The following is a 28,000-nucleotide window of genomic DNA, read 5'->3' as shown; positions in this document are numbered from 1 at the left end:
AATACCAATCGGGAGCCAGCGTGACACCATGGAAACTGGCTCGAGTGACAGCGGGCGGCGGCTGGGTGAAGCGGGGATGATGGCGGCGGTGGCGGGAAGGCCGTTTCATACAGACGTTGTGGATTTTAAAATACCGGCAGGAAATAATAAAACTCTTTTTGTAAGCAGTATTCTCCCCAGAGAGTCCGAGGCAGAAATTTATGTGAGTGAGGGCATTGGGGGTGGTGGGGGGGGGAGTGGTGGTAGGGGGGTGGGGGAGGTGAGGGAGGAGGGGGGTTGGGGGGTGGGGGAGGGGGGTGGGGTGGGGTGGGGAGGGGGGTGGGGGGGTAGGGGCTGGGTGGGGGTGGGGGGTGAGGGGAGGAGGGGGGGTGGGGGGGGAGGGGGCTGGGTGGGGGTGGGGGGAGGAGGGGGGAGGGGAGGAGGGGGGGTGGGGGGGAGGGGGCTGGGTGGGGGGTGGGGGGAGGGGAGGGGGGGGGGGGAGGGGAGGGGGGGGCGGGGGGGAGGAGTGGGGGGGTGGGGGTGGGGGGGCGGGGGGGAGGAGGGGGGAGGGGAGGGGGGGGCGGGGGGTGGGGGTGGGGGGGGCGGGGGGGTGGGGGGGGAGGGGGGGCGGAGGGGGTGGGGGGGGGCGGGGGGGTGGGGGGGGGAGGGGGGGGAGGGGGGGGGGGTGGGGGGGGAGGGGCGGAGGGGGGGGAGGGGGGGAGGGGGTGGGGGGCGGAGGGGGGGAGGGGGGCGGGGGGGAGGGGGTGGGGGCGGAGGGGGGGGAGGGGGGGCGGGGGGGAGGGGGTGGGGGGCGGAGGGGGGGAGGGGGGGCGGGGGGGAGGGGGTGGGGGCGGAGGGGGGGGAGGGGGGGCGGGGGGGAGGGGGTGGGGGGCGGAGGGGGGGAGGGGGTGGGGGGCGGAGGGGGGGGAGGGGGGGCGGGGGGGAGGGGGTGGGGGGCGGAGGGGTGGGGTGGGGGCGGGAGGGGGTGGGGGAGGGGGGCGGGGGGGTGGGGGGCGGAGGGGTGGGGGTGGGGGCGGAGGGGGTGGGGGGAGGGGGGGCGGGGGGGTGGGGGGGAGGGGGTGGGGGGCGGAGGGGTGGGGGTGGGGCGGGGGGCGGGAGGGGGGCGGGGCGGAGGGGGGGCGGGGCGGGGGGGAGGATGGGGAGGGGGGGCGGGGGCTGAGGGGGGGAGGAGGGGGCTGAGGTGGGGGGGAGGAGGGGGGCGGGGGTGCGGGGGAGGAGGGGGAGGGGGGGCGGGGGCTGAGGTGGGGGGGGAGGAAGGGGGGCGGGGGCTGGTGTGGGGCGGGGGGGTGGGGGGGGGGTGGGGCGGGGTGGGTGGGGTGGGGCGGGGCGGGGTGGGTGGGGTGGGGCGGGGGGGTGGGGGGGGGGTGGGGCGGGGTGGGTGGGGTGGTGGGGGGGGTGGGGGGGGGGTGGGGCGGGGTGGGTGGGGTGGTGGGGGGGCGGGGGGTGGGGGGGGGGTGGGGGGTGGGGCGGGGTGGGTGGGGTGGTGGGGGGGCGGGGGGTGGGGTGGAGGTGGGTGGGGTGGGGTGGAGGTGGGTGGGGGTGCGGAGGGGGCTGAGGGCTGGAGTGGGAGGCGCGATGGGGAGGAAGGTGGGAAGGGAGTGGAGGTTGGGAGAGGGGAGGTTGGGGGACAGGGGAGGGTGGGTGTTGCCGATTGGGTGGAGGGAGTGGGGCTGGGCATTGTGGAGAGAGGGTGGATGTTAAGTTAGAGAAGAGGGGGAAATCATGAATGGGCCCTGCCGGCGGGTTGGGGAGGGAGAAGTAAATCGTAATATTTTGTCAAGGTGTTCACTGTGTGAATGTGATTTCTCAGAGAGACTTGCTATTCATTTCGGGAGGGTGGGGTGGGATGGGCACTGGGTGTGCAGAGAGGGAAATGGGGAGTGGTCCACTAATTGCAGGTTGTCTTTTCTGTGTCCCTAGGATTGCATTTTCCAAGTTTTTTCTGAGTTTGGACTCCTCTATTCTGTGCGGGTGTGCAGGAATGCTGCTGTAGCGGAACCAGGTTATTATGCCATTGTCAAATTCTATTCAGCGTTGAATGCAAGCAGGGCCCAGAATGATACAAATAAGCAGTGTTTATTCCAAAAGATCCCTTTGAAGGTGAGGAGCAATTTGAAATGGCGTGGAATTTAGAAGAATTGAATCCTTGAGCAACAACCATATCATTCTTCAGGAAAAAAAGCAGGCTACCTCCATCGTCCCAGTGGTTTTGCCTGACTTCATTTAAGTCCAATTCCATTATTTCATAGCTATTTTTTCCTCAAAATCATAGAAATCCTACAGTACAGAAGGAGGCCATTTGGCCTATCAAGTCTGCACCGACCACTATCCCACCCGGGTCCTATCCCCATATCTCTATGCATTTACCTGCTAATCCCTCTAACCTACCCATCTCAGGACACTAAGGGGCAATTTAACATGAACAATCAATGTAACCCACACATCTTTGGACTGTGGAAGGAAACCAGCATATCCGGCGGAAACCCACACAGACATGAGGAGAATGTGCAAACTCCACACAGACTCCAAGCATGGAATTAAAACCCGGGTCCCAGGAGCTGTGAGGCAGCGTTGCTAACCACAGTGCACCTTATGTTTCTTTTAATGATACCCTTGGCATATTTGTATATCTGTGATTCATTAATATGTTAACACTACTTTTGCACAAACACAACTTTTTCTATTATCATTTCTTACATAAGCATTAATTGCCCCGTTCTCTCTGATGATACCACAGTATCGTCTGTGGTTAGAGGTTATCATTACATAGTGAAAATTTACATAGATATTTGAACATAATAATTTAGATAATGGAAATATAAAATGAGGGCACACAATATAGAAGTTTGAAATTATGTTATTATATGCAGTTCAATTATTCTTCTTTCACTTGAAGATCTACATTTGGTTTTGAGGATGTTGCTGAGACCACATCTGGAGTATTGTGTGCAGTTTTGGTCTCCTAAGAAAGAATCTACTTGCCATAGAGGGAGAGCAATAAAGGTACACCAGACTGATTCCTGGGATGACAGGATCGTCATATGAAGAGATATTTGTCAACTGGGCCTGTATTCACTGTAATTTAGAAGGATGAGAGGGGATCTAATTGGAATGTGTAAAATTCTGATAGGGTTGCATACACTAGATGTTGGTATGTAGTTTCTTCTGGCTGGAGGGTCCAAAACAAGAGGCCACGGTTTTAGGACTGAGATGAGGAGAAACGTCTACACTTGAGAGTGGTGAACCTGTGGAATTCTCTACCACAGAAGACTGTAGAAACCAAGTCACTGGATATATTTAAGAAGGAAATTGATAGATTTTGAGGCTCTAAAGATGTCAAGAGGTATGAGGAGAGTGAAGGGAGTATGATGAGATAAAGGATTGGTCATGATATTGAATGACTGAGCAAGCTCGAACAGTCTAATGTCTACTTCTGCTCTTATTTTCTATGACTCCCTTGTGCACTAATTTCTTCTTTATAGCAAACACGTTCCAGACATTTAATCTTTTCTGTCTTGTTTTTAGTCATGCTTCATAAGTGAACGCTTATTTGTAAATGCGTGGTTGTCATACTTTCTTTAAAGCTGACTTTGTACAGATATCAAGCGGTGTTGTTCAGCCTACACAGTCATGTTTTCTAACAGATTTATTTTTGCTTTAACACAAACTAAATATATATCCTGAAACTGCCCACTCTTGACTCTGCAGTCTGGGACTTTATTGGGTGTCTAGTGACACCAATATTCACACGAAGAATGTTGTCTCCTGTCAGTCTTGCCTGCAGACCATATTGCTTTAAGTGACTGGGATTTATTTTTTGCACAGATTTTGTATATAACTATCATCCATTCATTTCAGTTTCCTGAGGCAATCATATACTTTTACTGGGATAAATTGCTGCAGTCTCAGCCATAAGTTCTGCTTGCTACATAAACATTCTGTAACAAACTGTTTTATTGTTGCTGAGTAAATACCTTTGTGCAGTGAAAATATATGTCTTCTGTACGTCCTGCCCCACTTCCAACCCATGACCTGATAAGAACATAAGAAATAGGAGCAGGAATAGGTCATCTAGCCCTTCGAGCCTGCCCCGCCATTCAATAAGATCATGGCTGACCTGAAGTGGATCAGTTCCACTTGCCCGCTCTCTCCCCATAACCCTTAATTCCCTTGTCTGTCAAAAACCTATCTACCCATGACTTAAATATATTTAGCGAGGTAGCCTCCACCACTTCAATGGGCAGAGAATTCCAGAGATACAGTGGACACTCGCTCTGTTTTCTCACTGGAAACCTCACTCACTTGAGGTACCAATCTTGCGACACTATTTTGTCAGAATTTCTTAATCAAGGGTAGCAGTGGTTAGCATGCTGGTTTACAGTGCCAGGGACCCAGGTTCAAGTTTAGCTGTCTTTGTGGAGTTTGCACGTTCTCCCTGTGTCTGCTCAGGTTTCCTCCGGGGAGCTCCAGTTTCCTCCCACTGTCCAAAGATGCAGATTAGATTAAGGGGCAAGTAAGCACGGCCAATCAATGTCAGGAAGATTATTAGGATAAATATGTGGTGTTACAGGGTTAGGTCCTGGGTAGGGTTGTTGTTGGTGCAGGCTTGATGGGCCAGACGGCCACTTTCTGCACTTTAGGGATTCTGTGAAATGTAATGCTTCTTGGCAAATTATTTGCATACATGTAGAGGTGAATTGTAATTAAGGATCTCTTTAATTTTTATGCAGGTTCAAATGTGCACAAAGCAACGGTCTATGAAAGTATCTGGAGAGAATCAACTTCCTCTAAACAGCATCAAATGCCAGGAATTGGCTAATCACTACCTTGGTTTTAATGGATGGTGTAGTCGCATAATTGCAGTAAGCAAATAAAATTCTGTGCAATGCAGCATAAAAAACCTGTTTACATTTAACAGTTCAGGACTAGATATGTAGCGAGAAAACAGTACATCAAGATCTTTATACATGGGGGAATTAAAACCACAAAATGGGAAAAGTTCAGTTTAATAGATGAGTAACTTGGGATCAATGTTTATTGAAAGTATCTTTGGCAGATCATTGATATAGTTAGTAAAATTCCATTGTAATATTTTACGAATCATATTGCTCACCATAGCACCTTGGTCTTCCTCAATTACTGTTGGCTATGCTGATTTTGCTGTTGCGTATGACCTGTTCTTGGAGCAGGAATCTTTGATCACTTTAGGCTGCTAACACATGGATGGGAAAATTCTACCATTTGGTGGAATTCTGGCTTTGGGTGCGTGGAACTTTTGCGTTTTTAAAATTTTTTTCCAACCTGTACTTCTGCAAAGTTGTACTTAAAATACATACCACTTAAACGTTTGAAGAAAGGTCATATGTAAATCTGAGCTCAACAGTGGAAGGAGGATGTGGGCCCTTTTCTGGTCTCGGCTCCTGTTTGGGTTTGTGATATCAATCATAACTCGCCCCCATTCAAAATACTGCAGCAGAAATTAGTTGTCTTGTTAACTGGGTCAGTTTGATTTGAAGGAGCACTTGGAGCAGAGCTACTGTAGAGAGCCTGAGTCTGTGAGACAGACACCACCTGACCCTCTCCTTGTACTGATTTCATCATGAACTAATAATCAGGCAACAATTCATTCAGAATTCGAGCAAAGTGCAGATGGGGTGGAAGAGGGAAGGTTTTGAATTTAGAAGTACCTTTGCACCGATGAGCCCCTGACTTAAAACTGAAGGAGACTTTGCAAGTTGGCAATCAGAAATGAAAATAGAGAATACTGGAAATACATACAGCCATCTATAGATGTAAGACTTTACTATTTGAGAAGAACAGAAAACTGGGAGATAGAGTAGTACAGTAGAATTGGGGAATATTACTGTTTCCAGTATTTTCTAGTTTGAAATGCAATGCAATAGATGCCAACCATTAGTGTTGTAAACACTGCTAGCTTGTTGGTACTTCACCAGAAAGATAATCTATCCCTTGCCACTGTCAGGTTGAAGGCAGGGTTGAAACTTGTTGGAACCAATGTATTCCTATACTGTATGTGTACATCAATGACTTTTATCAGGAATATTTCAGGAATCACTGGAGGCAGGGAGGATAGCAGAGGACTGGAAAGTAGCAAATGTAATACTGCTGTTTAAGAAGGGAGGGAGGCATCAGATGGGAAGTTATAGGCTGGCTAGCCTGACTTCGATCATTGGCAAGATTTTAGAGTCCATAATCAAAGATGAGATTACAGAGTACTTGGAAGTGCATGATAAAGTAGGACTGAGTCAGCACGGCTTTGTCAAGGGGAGGTCATAGGTCATGTGGATGTAATTCATTTAGATTTCCAGAAGGCCTTTGACAAGGTGCCGCATAGGAGACTGTTAAATAAATTAAGTGCTCATGGTGTTAAGGGTAAGATCCTGGCATGGATAGAGGATTGGTTGACTGTCAAAAGGCAGAGAGTGGGGATAAAGGGGTCTTTCTCAGGATGGCAGCTGGTGACTAGTTGTGTGCCTCGGGTCAGTGCTGGGACCACAACTTTTCACAATATACATTAACGATTTGGAGGAAGGAATTGGAGACACTGTTGCTAAGTTTGCAGATGATACAGAGGTGTATAGAGGAAGTGGGGGGGGGGGCTGCAGAAGGATTCGGGCAGGTTAAGAGAGTGGGCAAAGAAGTGGCAGATGGAATATAATGTGGAAAAGTGTGAGGTTATGCACTTTGGAAGGAGGAATGGAGGCATAGACTATTTTCTAAATGGGAAAATGTTTAGGAAATCAGAAACACAAAGGGACTTTGGAGTCATTGTTCAAGATTCTCTTAAGGTCAATGTGTAGGTTCGTTTGGCAGTTAGGAAGGCAAATGCAATGTTAGCATTCACATCGAGAGGGCTAGAACCTCAAAGTAGGGATGTACTTCTGAGGCTGTATAAGGCTCTGGCCAGACCCCATTTGGAATATTGTGAGCAGCTTTGGGCTCCGTATCTAAAGAAGGATGTGCTGGTCTTGGAAAGGGTCCAGAAGAGCTTCCCTGGAATGAGGAGCTTGTCGTATGAGGAACAGTTGAGGACTTTGCGCCTGTACTCGTTGGAGTTTAGAAGGATGAGGGGAGATTTTATTAGAACTTACAGGATACTGTGAGGCCTGGAGAGAGTGAACGTGGAGAGGATATTTCCACCAGTAGGAAAAACTAGAATGAGAGGGCACAACCCCAATCCAAAAGGATGATCCTTTAAAACAGAGATGAGGAGGAATTTCTTCAACCAGAGAGTGGTGAATCTGTGGAACTCTTTGCCACAGAAGGCTGTGGAGGCCAGGTCATGGAGTATCTTTAATATAGAGATGGATAAGCCCTTGACTAATAAGAGGATCAGGGTTATGGGAAAAAGGCAAGGGATGAGAAAAGAATCAGCCGTGATTGAATGATGGAGCAGACTCGATGGACCAAGAGGCCTAATTCTGCTCCTATGTCTTGTGATTTTATGGATGAAGAGTCGAGAAGAATACAGAAGGTTCAGAAGGGAGGTAAAACAGCACATTAAAAAAGAGGGATTACAAGACTGGCAACCAGCATAAAGATGAATCTCTCAGTCTTCTATAGGCACAAAATAGTAAAAGGAGTAGGGCCAATTTGAGATTTAAAACAGAATTTAAATGTGGAGGCATGGCACATGATTTGGGTATTCAATGAACACTTACCTCCTTGGTAAAGAGAGGTATACGTATGCTGTGCAGTCTGTGATGACAGAGGAGCAAACTGTGTCACCTGAAGCATTTAAAATTGATGAGGAGGCGTTGGATATACTGTTGGGTGGCATTGCTGCCTCGTAGCACCAGGGACTCAGATTCGATTCCTGGCTTGAGTCACTGTCTGTGCAGAGTCTACACATTCTCCCCGTGTTTGTCTGGATTTTGTCCGAGTGCTCCTGTTTCCTTCCAGTATCTGAAAAATGTGCTGGTTATGTGCGTTGGCCACGCTAAATTATTCCTCAGTGCACCTGAACAGAAGCGCTGGAGTGTGGAAACTAGGGGATTTTCACAGTAACTTCAATGTAGTGATAATATGAGCCTACTTGTGACACTAATAATCAAACTTTTAAATTTTAACATTGACATGGCACCAGCACCGGATGAAATGCATCCAAGGATACTGAAGGAAGTGAGAATGGAAATTGCAAGAACACTGGCCATAATCTTTCAATCTTCTGTAGAATCAAGGAACCTACCAGAAGACTGAAGCATTGGTCAAAAAATGTCAGCAGGATAAGCCCAGCATTTACAGTTCAGTCTTTTTAATGTCAGTGTTGCAGAAGCTTCTAGAAGTAATTATTCAGGATAGAGAGTTAGTAGAGCCAAAAAGGGTTGATGTGGATAATGCAGTACCACGTATCAGATTAGTGAGATGTATAGCTCGCGGAATAAAAGGGAGAGTAACAATATGGATGCTAATTACCTGTGTAATAGGAAACATAGTAATGGGCAGTGGTTTTGTTTTGGGCTAGAGGAGGGTTTGTAATGGAGTTCCTCGGTGTCAGTTGATCTTTGTGTGCAGGGGACAATTTCAAAGTGTGGATGACATGAAACTTGGAAGCAAGTTTGTGTGAGGAGGACATGTAAAACTTCGAAAGGACATAAACAAGTTGGAGGGTTGGGCTAATAGTTGGTAGATGACGTGCAATGCAGAGAAGTGTGTGGTGCTGCATTTTGTTGTGAAGAGCGTGGACGGATAGTATAAAATGAGTATAATTCCCAAAGAACAGAGAGACCTGGATATATATGTGCAAAGATGATTGAACAAAGATGAAGGCGACAGGACAGGTAGAGAGAGCTAATAAAGCATATTATCCTGATTTTACTAACAGGCATAGATTACAGAGCAAGGAGGCAATGCTGAATTTATATAACACACTAGTTAGTCCTGCATTGGAGTATCATGTGTTATGGACAGGAGTGAAGCTAATTTATAAAGCACTAATTTCTCTGTCCACCATCTGTCCATAACAGAAATGTGTTGGTTGACTTTCCCACTTTACAAGTGGTGGTGTATTTCCAAATCCCTCAGTTTTTATGTGATCCAATTTTTGATTAATAACCTTACAGCAAATCCGAGATGGGATGCACAAAAACAAAAGAAGGCATGTATGTCCCCTCATCTTCACATAGTATGGAAAGGGAGAGAGAGAAAAGAAAAATATACAGTACAGAGATTGGGAAAATAAATACTGTTTCATGTGGATTCCAGAGTTCAGGATCAAAGCCCAATGAGGGATTCCTTCATAGAGGTCAGTGAGCTGGAAGTCAATGTTGCAGAATTAACTTTTCTAAAGAAATTCATAAAATGAATTGCAGAATGGCTTGCAGAAATGAAATCAGCCTTGTAGGCATTGGTGCAGAATTTCCAGCAGAAAGGGGGTAGATGGGATCAGGTATACAACCTGGGCCAGACCTCTTTCAGTGTGACCTGCTAGTCAGATGTTAAATAGCAGACTATGCTTTTCAGTTTAGCAAGAGGCCCATGTCACATGACACTCCCTTCTCCATCTTTAACAAGGATGTGTATCCATCATTGGGATTCCAACAACTGTTAAATATCTCAGCCTTTAGGAATTGAAAGGAATGTTGTGGGGCTTTTGTCTTAGCAGATGATCCATCTTCTCCTGGTCATCCTGTGTTATTAAACACAGATGGCCTTTGTGTAGCTCTCTTTGAAGTTAGGCTCTGCAGTCCACACAGAGTTATTAGTGGTTGCTTAAGGATAACAAGGTGAGAATTTTCCTAAAACTGCCAAGTTGACTTCTTTTGTTCACGGGATTACATACAGACGCAGCTTCAGCTATTTTAAAGATTTTCATTTGGTTTAAAATTTTTAGAAATAGGGATAAGCATATCTAAACATACTTTAGAAAAAGTGTGAGGTCTTAGTACCTCACAGGAACGACGGAGAAGGAAAATGTTATTTAAATAAGAACATAAGAAATAGGAGCAGGAGTAGGCCATCTAGCCCCTCGAGCCTGCCCCCGCCATTCAATAAGATCATGGCTGATCTGTCGTGTCTCAGTTCCACATTCCCGCCCTCTCCCCATAACCCTTAATCCCCTTGCCTATCAAAAACCTATCAACCCGCGTCTTAAATATATTTAGCGAGGCAGTCTCCACCACTTCAACGGGCAGAGAATTCCAGAGATTCACCACCCTTTGAGTGAAGAAGTTCCTCCTCAACTCCGTTCTAAACCGGCCCCCCCCCCGCTTTATCTTGAGGCTGTGCCCTCTAGTCCTACTGTCCTTTCTGAGCGGGAAGAGTCTCTCCACCTCTATCCTATCCATCCCATTCATCATCTTATACGTCTCAATGAGATCTCCCCTCATTCTTCTAAACTCTAACGAGTACAAGCCTAGTTTATTCAGCCTCTCCTCATAGTTCAACCCCCTCAACTCCGGTATGAGTCTAGTAAACCTCCTCTGCACTCCCTCCAAGGCCAAAATATCCTTGCGTAAGTGCGGTGACCAAAACTGTACACAGTACTCCAGCTGTGGTCTCACCAGTGCCCTGTACAGTTGCAGCAAGACCTCCCTACTTTTATATTCAATCCCCCTCGCTATGAAGGCCAGCATCCCATTTGCCTTCCTGACCACCTGCTGCACCTGCAGGCTGGGTTTTTGCGAATCATGCACAAGGACCCCGAGGTCCCTCTGCACCGTTGCATGCTGCAGTTTTTCACCAAGTAAGTAATAGTCCTCCCTACCATTATTCCTACCAAAGTGGACAACCTCACACTTGCCAACATTAAATTCCATTTGCCAGTTCCTGGCCCATTCACCCAGCCTATCTAGAGAGATCGCTAGAAAGGCTCATGTTATAGCTGTGCACGCATCTTCCAAAGGAAAACGAAACCACTTAGCAGTGTTTGTAAAGCTGACGCAGATCCAGTTTTTAAGGTCATGTTCTGGTGTTAGACTTTATTTTATCGTGTATTGCATTCAACACTGAAAAGTTGAAATGCTGAGGTTACTTTAGCAATTTGATACCGTTGATTGCTTCACAGCAACAGAAAGTAAACAATGAGAAAACTAATGTTTCTGGTTGCTTGAAGTCAAATAATTCCACCTATTTTAAGTGGCTGAAATGCATTTTTGTTCACTACAGATCATGAGAAGTGCTATAATTAAAGTGCTTACATACATTATTCCTTGTCACAAACTTTCTGACATTTTTGTCTCAGCCACTAATTTTCAGATCCTTTTGGTTTCACCCACACTCATTCCAGCTGCTTCTACCGTTTCACTTTCATCCTGCACCTGCAAAATACAAAAGCTACCTTCTGATTTCGTCGCACTTCAACTTCATCCACCCCTGTCCCAGGATTCTGTCAATCTTCGTAATCTTTTGTTTGTCTGAAATCAAATGGGGTCGTTTGTACTTCCCCTGTTTTTTGAAAAAAGACACAATCTTCTGGACCTCACGTCCAAAGGCCACAAGCTTGAACATACCTGAAGAATATTCCAGTGATGATTTATACTCCATTGTTGTCTCATTTACATTACCAAGCCCTCCTCAAATACAAAGTCATCGTGGAGAAAGAAACATCTTAAGAATTCTCTTTTTTTCAAAGTTGACTGTCTCCAGCAATCATTTGCCATTTGCTGGGTCATCTGTCACACTCTATCTTCTATTGTGAATTTAAAAACTTGAGTCCTGTCTGCCTTTATATCCAAAATTCTGTTTGCTTTTTGGCTGCCTGAACCTCTTCCTACTTACAGCCCCTCCCATTTTAACATCCATAACCTTTTATTCCAGTTTCAGATCCATCTGTTCTCCGTAAACCCTCTTTTCTCCCCTCCCCAGTTGTCACACATACAACATTATCATATCTATCTAAAGTCCTGGATTGCATTGTCGCCTCCTATTTACTCTTCTGTTATTCATCCTTCTCCAGTCAGTCTTCTGTCCCACCCAGAGCAACAGCTCTCTTCATCAAATATGTCCCTTCCTTTCAGAAACTGATTGTGGTTCATTTTCTTTTTTTTTCCACACTATATTTGATTGTGCTGAACATGTGGTTTTATTCTTAAAAAATGTCCTCCTCAGTCTGTCCTGTTTCATTGCCTGCACCTGCTTTTGCAGTACACTGCTTTGGCTGTGCTTGAGCAAGAGGTCGTAGTTTTCGGCTAACAGGTGGTAGATTTAATACATAGGAACATAAGAACGTAAGAAATAGGAGCAGGAGTAGGCCATCTAGCCCTTCGAGCCTGCCCCGCCATTCAATAAGATCATGGCTGATCTGTCGTGGCTCAGTTCCACTTTCCCGCCTTCTCCCCATAACCCTTAATCCCCTTGCCTATCAAAAACCTATCTACCCACTTCTTAAATATATTTAGCGAGGCAGCCTCCACCACTTCAACGGGCAGAGAATTCCAGAGATTCACCACCCTTTGAGAGAAGAAGTTCCTCCTCAACTCCGTTCTAAACTGCCCCCCTCATCTTGAGGCTGTGCCCTCTAGTCCTACTGTCCTTTCTGAGCAGGAAGAGCCTCTCCACCTCTATCCTATCCATCCCATTCATCATCTTATATGTCTCAATGAGACCTCCCCTCATTCTTCTAAACTCCAACGAGTACAAGCCTAGTTTATTCAGCCTCTCCTCATAGTTCAACCCCCTCAACTCCGGTATCAGCCTAGTAAACCTCCTCTGCACTCCCTCCAAGGCCAAAATATCCTTGTGTAAGTGCGGCGACCAAAACTGCACACAGTACTGCAGCTGTGGCCTCACCAGTACAGTTGCAGCAAGACCTCCCTACTTTTATATTCAATCCCCCTCGCTATGAAGGCCAGCATCCCATTTGCCTTCCTGACCACCTGCAGGCTGGGTTTCTGCGACTCATGCACAAGGACCCCGAGGTCCCTCTGTGCCGTTGCATGCTGCAGTTTTTCGCCATGTAAGTAATAGTCCTTCCTACCATTATTCCTACCAAAGTGGACAACCTCACACTTGCCAACATTAAATTCCATTTGCCAGTTCCTGGCCCATTTGCCCAGCCTATCTAGATCCTTCTGCAGACTTTCCACACTCTCCGCACAATTTGCCGTTCCACCAATCTTGGTGTCATCAGCAAATTTCGACACCATACACTCGGTTCCCTCCTCCAGATCATCTATATAAATGGTAAGTAGCTGAGGCCCCAGCACCGATCCGTGGGGCACTCCACTAGTCACCAACCGCCAATCCGAATAGCACCCATTGACCCCCACTCTCTGCCTCCTATTTGACAGCCAATCCCCTATCCACGCTAACACCCTATCCCCAACTCCATGCCCCCTAACCTTCTGTAATAACCTCTTGTGCGGCACCTTATCAAACGCCTTCTGAAAATCAAGAAACACCACATCTACCAGCTTTCCTCTATCCGCTGCCCTAGACACATCCTCATAGAACTCCAATAAATTCGTCAGACACGACTTCCCCTTAACAAAACCGTGCTGCATCTGCTCTATGAAACAATTCTCCTCAAGATGCCTCGCTATTTTCTCCTTGATCACGGATTCGAGCGTTTTACCTACAACAGACGTTAAACTAACCGGCCTATAATTCCCTGCCTTTTGCCTGCTACCCTTCTTAAACAACGGCGTAACATTAGCCGTTTTCCAATCTTCCGGCACTTCCCCGGAATCCAGCGAGGTTTGGAAAATAATCATCAAGGCATCCACTATCACCTCCGCCATTTCTTTCAGAACCCTTGGATGCATTCCATCCGGTCCTGGGGACTTCTTCACAGTCAGTCCCTCCAGTCTGTCCAGCACTGCCTCTCTAGTAACAATAATGTCATTCAGGCCCTCCATTCCTGCCATCTTTCCGTCGCTAACACCCGGCAAACTATTCACGTCCTCCTCCGTGAAGACCGAAACAAAAAAGTTATTCAAGGCCTCAGCCATTTCCCCATCCCCTACCACTAAGTCCTCCCTCTCATCCTCTAAGGGTCCAATACAGAAATGAGGGGGAATTACTTCATTCAAAGGGTCATGAATCTGTGGAATTCTCTGCCCCAGAGTGCTTCCAGGGGCAGCACGGAGGCGTAGTGGTTAGCACTGCTGCCTCACAGTGCCAGGGACCTGGGATTGATTCCTGCTTGAGTGACTGTGGCGTTTGGATGTTCTCCTTGGGTCTGCGTGGGTTTACTCTCTCAGTCCAAAAGACCTGTTGGTTAGGTGCATTGGCCATGCTAAATTCTCCCTCGGTGTACCTGAACAGGCGCTGGAGTGTGGTAACTAGGGGATTTTTATGGTAACTTCGTTTCGGTGTTAATTTAAGCCTACTTGTGACACTAATGAATAAACTTAAACATTAAACAGTGGACGCTGGAACACTATAAGGAGGAGATAGGTAGTTTTTTTTCATTAGTAGCAGGATATAGGATTATGGGGAAAGGGTTGAATGGCAAAGATGATGTTGAGATGAGACCAGCCATGATCGTATTCAATGATGAAGCAGGCTCGAGGGCTGAATTTGCCTACTTCTGCTCTTAGTTCTTAAGAATGGCATTTCATGTCTCGCTAGCATGGTTACCTGTGGTCTGCAGGGAGCTGTCTCTGGGCCTTTTCCATTTCATTACTTACATACTATTGTTTGTTGACATTCAGAATTTGGTTTCCAAATGTATACTGAGGATCAATTCTATCTTTTCATTTTTGCCTCGTGGGTGTTCTAACTATTTGTCTGCCTATTCAACAGTAAGATCTGGATGAGTTGGCATTTCCTCCGGTTTAGATTTAGCATTGATGACAGACATCCTTTACCAGTACCACCTCCAGTTGGACCCCGTTACAGAAACTTTGCATATTGCTCATCCCTGACCTTAATTTCACTGGTAACCAACTTTGTCTAATCAGTCACTCGGATTACTTTCCTTTGTGCTTGAAATACCTAATTCTGCTGCTACAAACCAGGTCCACAATTATTTTTATCTCCAAGGCAGGGTTTTTCTTGCTGTCTTCCTACCTCCATTCTTTTTAACTAGAAGTCATCTAGAAAACTGTGGCTTATGTCTTCACGTGGATCATGGTAGACATCTGTTATCTGATTCTTGTTTAACTTCACTGGTTCACTATGGCCTACAAAATCAGTTCCAAGCTCATCCTTACTACTGTGCCTTGCTTCTCCGTATTTCACAATCACCCCAAACCCACATTCTTCTGCTCCAACACCGGGTTAGTACCTCTCTTCCTTCTGTTTTGGTCACTACGTCTTCCTTTCTGGAACTTTCTTTTTTTCATGGGTCAGTTGATTCTCTGAACTCATTCATGCCTTAATAAGCCTCTTGTAGACATTTTTCTTTGACCATGCTTTCATACTGGCCCAAAACCCCCCCCTCTTCTCCTCTCTGCAAAATCAGTATTTATTAGCGTAAAAGTACTTGAGTTTTTTTTCCTACATGTGAGATCTTTCATATAAATATAGGCTGTCATCCTCTAGTACCTTAGTTTGCTTATGGTGTAGGTACTAATCACATGAATGGTAACATGACTGCAGATTAGACAAAAACTGCCCACATCAGCTGATGTCACAGAATGAGGAACTACTTATCTTGCTGCAGCTGCAAGTTTTGGGAGTAAATAAGATCTGAATTAAGGCTTTTAAGTACAAGATAATGAAGGGGATTTTCAAATTTGCACCTCTCATGGGAGCACACAGTAGTAGTTTTTCCTCTACCGCCAGCACAGTATAAAAAGTTACAACTTTGGTGGAAGAAAATGGCTCCAGTTAGTGCCTTTGGCTTTACCATAGTCTCTGTTTTTGTTATTCACAACAGCTTTATTGGCAATGTAAGCCATTGTAGTTTTGACAGAGCTTGCTCAAACTGTCCCAAATTGTTTATAGTGTGCATATTCGCTCAATGTTTGATATAGTCTTCATGAAATAAGATACGCATTTGTTGCTTTTATTCGTGAGTGTTAGAAGAATATAAGAAATAGTGGCTGACTGTACAATGCCTTAAGCCTGCTGTGTCATTCAGTAAGATCATGGCTGATTTTGGACCTCATGTCCTGCCTTTCTGCCCAATCACCAGAAATCTTGGATGTCCCCTGGAGTTAAAATGTATTTCAGTCTTGTTTATTCAATGACTGAGCAGCAAACCCTTCTGGGTTAGAGCGTTCCAAAAATTTACAACCTACTGAGTGATTAAATTCCTTCTCATCGTTGTCTTAAAAAAGAATGACCTTTGATCCTTAGACTTATGCCAATTGTTCTACTAGAGGAAACAATTTCTCAGCACTCACCTTGTCGAACCCCCTCAGAATCTTGTGTGTTTCAAGTTTACAGTAAAAAACTCTTTGTCTTTGACCGCATAGATGTGATGGGCCAAACTACCTAACTATTCTAATTCCATTTTCCAGCTCTTGGCCCATAGCCTTGTATATCTTGGCATCGCAAATGCACATATCAATACTACTTAAATTTAATCTCAGCCTCCACCATCCCTTCAGGTAGTGAGTTCCAGACTTCCACCACCCTTTTCCTGTCTTCCTATCTATGCCCCTCAATTTTATACATCTCAGTCATGTCCCCCCCCCACTTAATATCCTGTGCTCCAAGGAAAATCACCCCATAAGTAAAACTGTTCAGCCTATGCAACTTCCTGTAATTCTCCTCTGCACCCTTTTCCAGTGCTATCATGTCCCTCCTATAATGTGGATTCCAGAAATGCACACTATACTGTAGCTGTGGTCTAACCAACGTTTTATATAGTTCCAGTGTAACCTCCGTGCTCTTAAACTCTATGCTTGGCTAATAAAGATAAGTAACCCATATGTCCCAGTGACCACTTTACCCACCTGTCCTGCTATGTTAAGGACAGGTGTACACATGCACACCAAGATCCCTCTGCTCATTGATGCTGCTCAGGGTCCTGCTGTTCACCGTGGCTGTTTTCCTTAGTAAGAAGTCTCACAACACCAGGTTAGACTCCAACCAGTTTATTTGGTAGTAATCTCACAAGCTTTCGGAAACGGCGTTCATTCGTCAGGTGTGTGGAAGGTTCTGATCAGGTTCCAATACCTGACGAAGGAACACTGTTTCTGAAAGCTTGTGAGATTACTATCAACTAAACTGGTTGGACTCTAACCTGGTGTTGTGGGACTTCTTACTGTGTTTACCTCAGTCCAATGCCAGCATCTCTACATCATGTTTTCCTTAGAGCAGAGAAGGCTGTAAGGGGACTTCATCGAAGTGTGCAAAACTGAGAGATGTAGATAGGAAGAAACTTTTCCCCTTAGTAGAAGGGTCAATAACAAGGGGGCATAGATGTAAGGTAAGGAGCAGGAAATTTAGAGGGGATTTGAGGGAAAAACCTTTTCACCTAGAGAGTGGTGGGCATCTAGAATTCTTTCTCTACCTGAAAGGGTTGCAGAAATGGGAATCCTCACAAGATTTAAGAAGCATTTTGATGAACATTTGAAACACAATAACATGCAAGGCTTTGGCCAAGTGCTGGAAAATGGGATTAGCATAGTTAGATACTTGATGCCAGCTCAGACATGATGGGCCAAAGGGCCTCTTTCTATGCTGTAAAACTGAGAATTGGTTGTCCAGTACAAGCTTCATGTCTTAAAACTTTTTTTTAATTCTTCCCACTCTTGCTCACTCACTTAACCTGTTACAGACTCTTTGACTTTATTGTCCCAGCTAACTTCTTTATTGGAAAACCTGGATACATTACTCTCAGCACCTTCATGTTAGTCATTAAGGGCCCATAACTCCCTGGTTCCCCAGTGATGTAATTGAAAGGCACCCCAGTGATGTGCTGTGGAATCCCTCTAGAAAGTTCCCATTGTAAGGGTTTACCAGGCAATTGTCCGTAAGAGCTAACTTACCTTGGACAATTGTGCTGCGCTGAGAATCATCCTAATGTCAGTACTGGGGAAGTTGCTAGAATTCATTATCAAGGATTTTATTATTCAGTATTTGGAAAGCAGTGGTATAATCGCACAAAGTCAGCATGGATTTACAAAGGGGCAATCATGCTTGATAAATGAATTGGAATTCTTTGAGGATGTAACTAGGAGAATTGACCAAGGAGAACTGGTGAATATGGTTTCTTTAGATTTTAAGAAAGCTTTCAACAAAGTCTTACGTAGTAGTCTGCTAAGTAAAGTTAACGTGCATGGGATTCCAGATAAGGTCTTGAGATATAGAAAGCTAGTTAGCAGATAGGAAGCAAAAAGTTGGTATAAATGGGTGTTTTTTGATTAAGTGTGACGATACTGTGCCTTTAAGAAATTTATTTTAATCATGTTTCTCTGTAGTTATTTCAAGCAGACCTGGCCTTTTTGTTTTGTTACCATAATATCTGAGCTGGTGTCCTCTAATTGTTACTGCAACAATATGACAGGCATCTTGCTTATTTTAATCTGGGCTACCTGGAGTTTTATGACGCTGTTAAATTACTGGTGGCGAACGTTTGACAAGTCAGGTGATATCTGCATGGATAGATTTTTTTCACAGAAAATTCCAGGATTTTAGTTTTATTTTTGTCACTTGTTTGGACTGCAGGCTGAAAGCAGTCTTTTTGTATCTCTCTCCCTTTAGTTGGAAATCCTGCTGTGTGTGATTTGGTAGCTAGCAGAAAGCAGTATCTATCTCTCTCTCTCTCTCTCTCTCTCTCGAAGTGTGTTGAAAGTTCCTGGACTGGGAAGTCTCAGTTGTAATCCAGCATTTCAAAGGACCAATTCACAGCAAGTGTTACAAAGCTGCAAAATCTAGTATCACTTGAGCATACTTGCTTTCTGTGCCAAGCCTTGAAAGGTGTGCATGTTATTTGATTTGCAATAGTAGTTGGCTATTAAGGTTTCACAATACCGTGTTTTTTTTTTGTAATTGGTAAAAGTTAGGTTAATTTTTCTTATAACTGCGGTCTTAAATAAATTTTGTTGGATAAAAGCTTCCTAGTGGGTCACTTGAATCATACCTGGAGTGAGACACCTTATGCTCACCTGTGCCAATTCAAAGTTCAAAACCTTGATTTCCTGAGGCATCTTGGGAGTTTCTGGCCAGGTAGTGCCTAGTGGGATACCACAGAGATCTGTGCTAGCACCCAAGTATTCACATTATATATTAATGATTTTGGAAAGAGGGAACTAAATGTATTATCTTCAAATTTGCAGATGATACAAAGTTTGATGGGAGGGTGAGCTGTGAGGACGATGCAGAAATGCTTCAGCGTGATTTGGACAGATGCGGTATATTGTGGATAAATCTGAGGTTGTCCACTTAGGTAGCAAAAATAGGAAGGCGAATTATTTGAAAGCGTGTAAAATGAGAGAGGTGAATACTCAGCGAGACCTTGGTGTCATTGTGCATTAGCCACTGAAAGTAAGAAGGCGGGTACTGCAGGCAGTAGAGAAGACAAATGCTATGTTGGCCTTGAATGTGAGAGGATTTGAGTTTAGAAATGGGGATGTTTACTGCAAACATACAGGGAGTGGGTGAGGTCATACCTGAATTATTGTGTGCAGTTTTGGTATTCTTATCTGAGGAAGGATGCCCTTGCTGTAGAGGGTGTGCAGCAAAAGTTTGAGCTTATTTCTAATATTTTACCAATCACTAGGCTCACTACTACATTTTGCAACATTATAGAACTATTCCTTTAATCTGAGTCAGTTTTCCCATGAAGTTTTTGAGTGGAATATATTTTTATTGAGAATTTGGATTTTTAAGATAAATGTTTGCCACTGCTGATCAAAGTCCACATGTTTTAATATATTTTCTCAATCAAAGTCAACTTTTACCTATGTGGCATACAGCTTTGGTCTCTTTATTTAAGATAGGATACAAATACATTAGAATCAGTTCAGAGAAGGGTCACTTGACTAATACCGAAGATGGAGAGGATTATCTTATGAGACAGGTTGTACAGGCTGGGCCTGTATCCACTGGAGTTTAGAAGAATGATAGATGATATTATTGAAACATACAAGATCCTGAGGGGTTTTGGCTGGGTGGATGCTGCAAGGATGTTTCTTCTGAGAGAGGTAGGACTAGGGGACACGATTTTAAAAATAAGGGGTCTGATGAAAATGAGAATTTTTTTGTGATGGTCATATTTTTACGGTAGAAAGATAGATTCTTGTCTAACCACGGAGTTAAAGGTTATCGGGATAGACTGAAGTGTGAAGTTGGAGTTGCGTTCAGATCAACCATGATGTTACTAAATAATGGAGAAATGAGCTGAATGGTCTACGTCTGCTCCTAATTTATACGTTTGTATGCATATTTGTGAGCACCAATTCCTGTGTAAATTGTAAGTATTTGCTGTTATAGTTGTTAAATGTTATAGTTCTCAATTCACTGCCTCATTTGCAGCTCTGTGTTTTCACAGCTCCAGAATATTTCTGACAGAGGGGAATGTGAAGAAAACACAGAGGAGCTAGTACAGCCGGAGAGAAAGAACATAAAATATATTTGCATTATGGAAGTTAAATTCATAAATTATGGCATGTGTTCGAGAGGAATTGGGGTTTCTGATGAATTCGATCAAGATGCAACAGGTGAAAAATAAATTGCAACTTTGAATTGTTAAGCGGTGCCTTAATGTTTCTCAAGATGCTTTCAGATCAATTGTTTTGTTCAAGATGCTACAAACTTCAACTTAATGTGTAAGCACCTTGAGCAATGTTATTGCACTTGACCCTAAGCACTGGAATTCCATCCCTAAACCTCTCTCTGTCTCCACCGAACTCCTGAAAAACCTATTTCTTTGAACAACCATTTGGCTACTTGTCTGAATATCATCTTGAAAATGAAGCATCTCAGGAATTTTACTACATTGGAGAGGCTATATAAATGCAATTTGTTACATTTTACTTTCAGTTCAGTTACTAATTTCGGTGATAAGGGAGGACCAAATAAATTTAGCAGTTTGGGTACAACTAAATACTTAACTGCAACCCATTTCATTTCTATCCCTCTTCAATTCTGTAGCAGTCATGTGGACTTGATGTTAACTTTTTCTCTTCACAAATGCTGCCAGACCTGTTGAGTTTATCCAGCATTTTCTGTTTTTTTTTTCAGATTTCCAGCAGCCATAGTATTCAAAAGTGCTGATCAGCCTACATAACTCAAACCCTATGCGCTCACAGTCTGCCTGCATGTGACTGTACAAGATAGCATGAATGTAGTGGAAAAAGATACCATTCATTGAAGCACCCTTCACTCTCACAATAGGGGAGTAAAGTCTTAGCTGACTGTGGGAAACCAGGAACTTAACATACACATGCATATTAAAACCAGGATTTTAATTGTCAGTAGAAATCCTGTCGATAATCCCTAGAGTGACCTCTCTGGGATGCCCTGTAGAATTGCTTGAAGTAAATTTGTTATCTTTGGTGCTCACCCTGTGCCTGGAGAGCTGTAGTTGTAAAGGGAGGGGTGGGGAGTATGAATGATTGATTCCCTCCAAAATACCAGATAATTGAGGGTCCATGGTATAAACAATTCTGTAATGTTGCATAGCTGCTTGTGAATGAGGACACAGATAATAGCTTAAACAGTTTATTATAGTAGAACTCTACTGTTTTTGCATATTGTGACTGCATCCCTTCTAGTGCCATCCCCCACATCACATCTACTGGTGCATAGATTGCTTGGTAAATTGAAGCACGTTGTGTATCTTTTAGTTAGAACCATCTAACTGCATGAACAAAGAAAATGTCATTAAAAAACAATAGCAAATTTAAATGCACAGAACATGAACTTGAGAACGAAAGTTGCACAAAATCTGAAGGCAATTCTTCTCCCCTCCCTTTCAGAAACAGCATATATATTTAAGTAGGTACATACCCTTTAATCTTGAGGTTTGGTCTACTTGGCCTCCCTGAGCATGTAGTCACACATGTTAGAGTGCTTTGGGAGGCAACTGAACTAATGTGCACATGCAGATAACACCAGATAGACTTGGGGTGTGCATGGTAGCAGCTGGGTCTTAGCAAAATAGATTTCTTTTAAAAAATGATTACACTTCAAAAGTTTTCTTCGGTTTTGCAATGCTTTTGCACATCAGGTTATGAAAGGGGTTAATTTATCAAAGTTCTTCTTCAAATTTGTCTGTTGCAAAATATTGTTGATAAAATATTTCTGATTAGCTGAACATTCAATGAAAATCTCGTATTCTGTTGTAGATCCACTGAATTTTGCGTTGAAACTTGGAAGGGCTCAAAAGGCTGCAACACAGAAAGCTTTATCAGATGCATTCCAGAAAATCCTACTTGTTGTCCTGGGTAAAGTTAAAATTCCTAAAGTTTAGCTTTTCACGAATAGCATTTAAAGCAATATAGAAGAAATGTTATTCAAAATGGCTAGGTATAGTTGGAATTGGGGAAATACTGAATGATTGAAATTCTAGCAACTCTTGAGAAAATACTTACTTTGAAACAACTATTCTATAAAAGCAGGAATAAAAAATGGCTCTTCAAGGCTGCATTTTATAAATTACCAGCATGGGTGACTTCACTGCTGATGTACTTGGATGTCAAGCACTGCTTAAAGCAGAGGGATTGATATTTGGACCATCATGGGTACACTTTAGTGCAGAAATGTACTCTTATAGCTTTTTTCCTCCAGCTGACTCTTGCTGGTGTCCCTCTCTTACTTGGATGGTGAGCTCCTGTCATTTTTTTAAATTCCAAAGGACCTCACACTTGAATCCAACACCCATTTTGTGGTATTCTTCCAAAGCTTGCTAAACACTGATCCAGATTTGCAGTTCCCTAATCCAGGACACCAGAATTATGCAGTATTCTTGGTGAGTTCTGGTAGTACAGTAAAGATCCTGCTTTGAGCCTGATAGCTGCTTGTCTCAACCAGCTGATTCATTGTGAATCTTTTGCAATTCACATGCTCGAGAACCATATTTACACACGCTGTGACACTCTTTGTTTTGTTCATTTATGTGATGTGGGTGTCACTGACAAGACTGGCATTTATTTATTGCCCATTCCTAATTGCCCTGGAGAATGTGATGGTGAATGTCTTCTTAAAATAACTAAATGGGCTGCCAGGTCATTTCAGAAACAGTTAAGAGTGAACCTCGTAGCTGTGAGTCTGTAGTCACATATGGACCAGATGGGGTAAGAACAACAGAGTTCCTTCCTTAAATGCCATTAATCAGCCAGATGGGTTATTAATGAGAATCTGTAGTGACATGGTCACTACACTAATCCATTTCTTTTGTCTATTAGTCCAGTAACAACCACAATGCCATTGTTCCCCACAACATATGCAAATTTTAAGTAGTCTATTTTGAATCAATCTTATCAAAGTTTAAAGTTTATTTATTGTCACAAGTAGACTTACAACACTGCAGTGAAGTTACTGTGAAAATCCCCTAGTCACCACACTCCAGCACCTGTTTGGGTACACTGAGGGAGAATTTAGCATGGCCATTGCACCTAACCAGCACATCTTTCCGAATGTGGGAGGAAACCAGAGCACCCGGAGGAAACCCACGCAGACGCAGGAAGGAAGTGCAAATGTGACACAGACAGTGACCCAAGCTGGGAGTCAAATCCAGGTCCCTGGTGCTGTGAGGCAGCAGTGTTAACCACTGCTCCTTTTGGTCTCTGTCCTCCTCCACAAACATAGTAGAAATTGCTCACAAAACATAACTTCATAAAGATCATTCATGACTTGGTGTTGGAGACAAAACTTAGTGATCTCTGGCAGTATGTAAACTCTACTGAACAGCCATGTTAAGGATATTGGAATTACCCTTGGTCTTTATTCAAAGAACAGAAGTTATTTTACTGCACAACTTCATCATATCTTCTACATGATGAGTTAGGGGACTGGCAGTCTAATACTGCGGCACTCAATCTCCTGTGTTCCTTGTCCCACACTGGCCTGAGTTATTTCTGATTACATTCCTTCCCATCGATGTCATGCAATCTTCACAAACCATGTCCATATAGGATAGGCTTAATGGAATAGCTAGTCTTACCATTAGAATTCATACAAATGCAGGAAAATTGTGTCAGGCTGTTTATTATTTTGTCAGTATCTATGAGTGAAGATTTCCTTTTCCTCTGTTTCTTGTAGGGAATGGGAAGGTGTCTGTGCAATGGAGTTCTGAACAGGATGAAACTGATTGTTTCACAGAGGAGGAACTTCAAACACAACTGCAGGTACAGTGGGTAGATGAATATGATTGATTCTCTAATCTTGCAAGAATCAGTAGTGTAATATTCTGTTTACATCTAATCATATTTAGCAGTGACCTTAAATAAAACTCTTGTTTTTCTTTGCAGGTGAATGACATTTCATGGAGTCAGTTTGAACATGAGGGACAAGAAGAAATTCTTTCTGATCTCAGTTTTGAAACAGAGACTATAGAAGAAATTGGAACTTGAAGAAGCCAAAGCCCTCATGTACTTGAGGTCGTTGAAAGACAAGCGAATTCTAGTGATACATTCTAATCAGCTTTGTTAATTTTATGTAAATAGTGACTTTTGAAAATGTTTTAGAAAAATTGGAGACCCTTTCTCACGAATGATCTGATAACTTATTGATAAGAGTTGCACTGTAATATGTTCATTCTACAAAGAATATAGCAATGTTGGGTTCCTGAAATATGCCGGTGGTATTTGAAGCCTTTACCATAGTAAGTGATGATTATATATGTGCGGGCGGTTAGTTAGCTCAGCTGGCTAAATTGTTGTAGGTCAGATTAGTGCCAACAACACAGAATTCAATCCCCGTTCTGGCTAGGGTAGATTCCAGGGTCTGTCTGCCTCCTCACCCTACTTGTAGTTAAAAATCAAGGTTTTGTGCTGTGGGTCGGCAAATGATTGCCAAGTCCTCAGGCGAGAACTTGAGATTGTTTGCAATTTGGATCTGCTATGTTGGAGCTCAGATTTTCCTGACAACCAGTTTCGTTCCTCCAAAACAGTGCCTTATAGGGATCAAATTAAAGTGCAATTCCTGGAAAATAACTTTTACTTTGAAACTCATTCAAATTTGTTCTTCCAGCTTACGTTTCACCAGAACCAGACATTGAAACTCCCATTTCCACTTTATAATTCAATTAACATTAACAGCTGCAGAAAAATTCAGAACACCCGGGCGGCGACATGGTGGCATAGTGGTTAGCATGCTGCCTCACAGCACCAGGGACCTAGGTTAATTCCAGCCTTAGGTCACTGCCTGTGTGGAGTTTGCACATGCTCCCTGTGTCTGTATGGGTTTCCTCTGGTGCTCCAGTTTCCTCCCACAGTTCAAAGATGTGCAGGTTAGGTTGTTTGGCTATGCTAAATTGACCCTAGTGTCAGGGGGATTAACAGGATAAATATGAGGGGTTATGGGAATAGGGTCTAGGTGGGATTGTTTGGTCCAGTCTCGATGGGCTGAATGGCCTCCTACATTGCAGGGGTTTTATTCTATTCTACTTATCCAAGCTTAAATAAACAATTTGTTAATGTTTTTAGGTACAGGTCACACAATGACAGATATTTGAGATACATGCCTTTCTAAAGCCATTGTTCACCTCGCAAGCTCAAGCACACCAAAGCCAACTTGCAGCACAACAGCTATCCTGATCAGATCATTGTTTGTTGTGTATTGCACAAACCCACATGGGCTAAAGGCTGTCAGGTTTCAACCTAAAAAGTGCCCAGTCTAATCTTAATTTGAATAACAAGTCAGCAGTTTCATCCTGCTACAATGCATGGGGGACACAAGTAATATTTTCAGTTGGAAGCTGCCATCAGTTCAAAAGAGACTGTCTATCATGTCATGTATGAAATTCAGTGCCAGCTGATATTAGTTACATAAGTACACCCCAATAACTGTCTGAATCAAACATGTTCCCCAGCTGATGATGCAAGGTCCATTCTCTGCCTATTACAATCAACCCATGTTTGCAAAACCCAATACCAGTTCCAAAGATGTGCAGATTAAGCTGATTGGCCATGCTAAATTTCCCTTTGTGTCTGGGGGATTAGCATGGTAATAGGTGGGGGGATGGGCCTGGGTGGATTGTTGGTGCAGGCTTGATGGGCCAAATGGCTGCCTCCTGTACTGTCGGGATTCTATGAAATGTCTGCTGTTAGATATTCCACAATTCGACAGCACTTGCTGAACAACCCTGCTTGTGCTCATAGCTACACTATAACAGCCAGTTAAGATAATCAATCAAACTCATTAATGTGGCTCATTTTATTTGTTCACTCACAGGATGTGGGCATCACCAGTTAGGTCAGCGCTTATTGCTCACCCCTTAGAGGTGGTGTTTTTAAACCACTGCAGTCCATTTGGTGTAAGTACACCCATAATGCTATTGGGGAGGGAGCTGCAGGATTTTGACCCAGTGACAGTGAAGGAATGGCGGCAATATAGTTCCAAGTCAGGCTGGAGTATGGCTCGGAAGGGAACTTACAGGTGGTGGGGTTCCAATGCATGTGTTATCCTGTCTTACAGTTGGTAAAGGTCATGGGTGTGCAAGGTGCTTTCTAAAGAGCCTTGTTGAGGTGCTGCCGTGCATCTTGTAGAAACAACACACAGCTGCCACTGTGCGTCAGTGGTGGAGGGAATGAATATTTGAGGTGGGTGATGGGGTGCCAATCAAACAAGGTACTTTGTCCTGAATGGTGTCCAACATCTGTTGTTGGAGTTGTACACGTTCAGGCAAGTGGAGCATTTCAATCACGCTCCTGACTTGCGCCTAGTAGATGGTGGGCAGGCTTTGGGGAGTCAGGAGGTCAATTATTGTCCATAGAATTCCTAATCTCTGACTTGCTCTTGCAGCCACAGTTCAGTTACTGATCAATGGTAACTTCCACCCCCCAAGATATTGATAGTGGGGGATTCAGTGATGGTAATACCATTGAATGTCAAGGGGAGATGGATGAATTCTCTTTTGTTGGAGGTGAGCATTGGTGCTATTAGTGTTATTTACCAATTATCATAAGCCTTAATATTGTCAAAGTCTTACTGCCTTTTGACACAACTGCAAATGGGGCTGAACATTGTGTGATCATCTGTAATCATTCCCACTTCTGACCTCATGAGGAAGGATGGTAATTGAAGCAGCTGAAGGTGGTTGTATCTAGGACAATGTTTTTCAAACTTTTTTTCTGATGACCCACTTTTACCAACTGACCATCCTGTGCCATGTTCACTTACATCTTAATGTGATGGATGAGTCTGCTTGCTTCTCAAGATCTCACTCCAATCAGGTTCACAGGATGAGAAGGAAACATGCACCACTACTTCGATTGGATGGAATTCCTTGATGCTAATGCCGTGTGGTGAATGAAGCAATGATTCCAAACGATGTCCTGACCAGCTGCCTCCTTAATCTTTATCACTTCGCTATTTTTCCCAAATCATATTGGTTGCTCATTACTTGATTCCCTTGCAATTAACCCAGTTTAGTCTGCACTTTATAACCACATAACTATTCAATGCTCCAAAGATCTGTGCACCAGTCATGTTGATCAGTAATGTCAAGGAGCACAATAAATTTTCAACAAATTCATTGTGCCAAACATATCTATTGCAAACTAATAAGGTTGTGCATTCTGTAATGTCTGTACTTTTATCCAGTTGTATTGGGAAATCCCCTGCTAACTTTAACCAAGAAATAAGCTGAACTTCTAAATTCTCAGCAACATCATAAATTCGAAGAGACAATATGTTATCATTAAGCGAGATGAATTTCAGTTTTTCAGCTGACTTCTCATTGAAGACCATGCGACCCATGTCTAATGCTGCAGGAAGAATCTGCAACAGTGTGGAGTATTCTCGCTTTAGCTATGCATTAAGCAACCATGTAAGAGGTTCATCGTGCTTCGTCATGCAACGTGAAATTTCTAAGAACTTGAGCGATGATTTCAGTTCTCGCTACATCCTTTGAATAAAATCTAAAAGTTTGTTCTCAATATTGCCATGCTTAGGGTTCAGATGTCTTCACTGTTTCCAGGGTTTTAAACTCTCATTCGCCAGTATTTCACAGGAGTTTTGCATCCTGGCTTGGCAC

General features: G+C 43.8%; 1 protein-coding gene across 1 annotated transcript; it reads left to right on the top strand.

Annotated features, from left to right (window-relative positions):
* The first annotated feature begins 77 nt into the window (after nucleotides 1–77).
* On the top strand, nucleotides 78–27,947 carry rdm1 (RAD52 motif containing 1). Its single transcript, XM_080213935.1, has 7 exons — nucleotides 78–202; nucleotides 1,921–2,100; nucleotides 4,731–4,862; nucleotides 20,351–20,519; nucleotides 22,149–22,247; nucleotides 24,064–24,149; nucleotides 24,273–27,947. Exons 1-7 carry the CDS (start codon nucleotides 80–82, stop codon nucleotides 24,372–24,374), a joined length of 891 nt encoding a protein of 296 aa, XP_080070061.1. The 5' UTR covers nucleotides 78–79; the 3' UTR covers nucleotides 24,375–27,947.
* Nucleotides 27,948–28,000: the final 53 nt, after the last annotated feature.

Source organism: Carcharhinus amblyrhynchos, chromosome 27, assembly GCF_965287045.1.
Source record: "Carcharhinus amblyrhynchos chromosome 27, sCarAmb.v2.hapA, whole genome shotgun sequence".
Lineage (NCBI taxonomy): Eukaryota > Metazoa > Chordata > Chondrichthyes > Carcharhiniformes > Carcharhinidae > Carcharhinus > Carcharhinus amblyrhynchos.
This window is presented reverse-complemented; position numbering and strand designations above follow the sequence as displayed.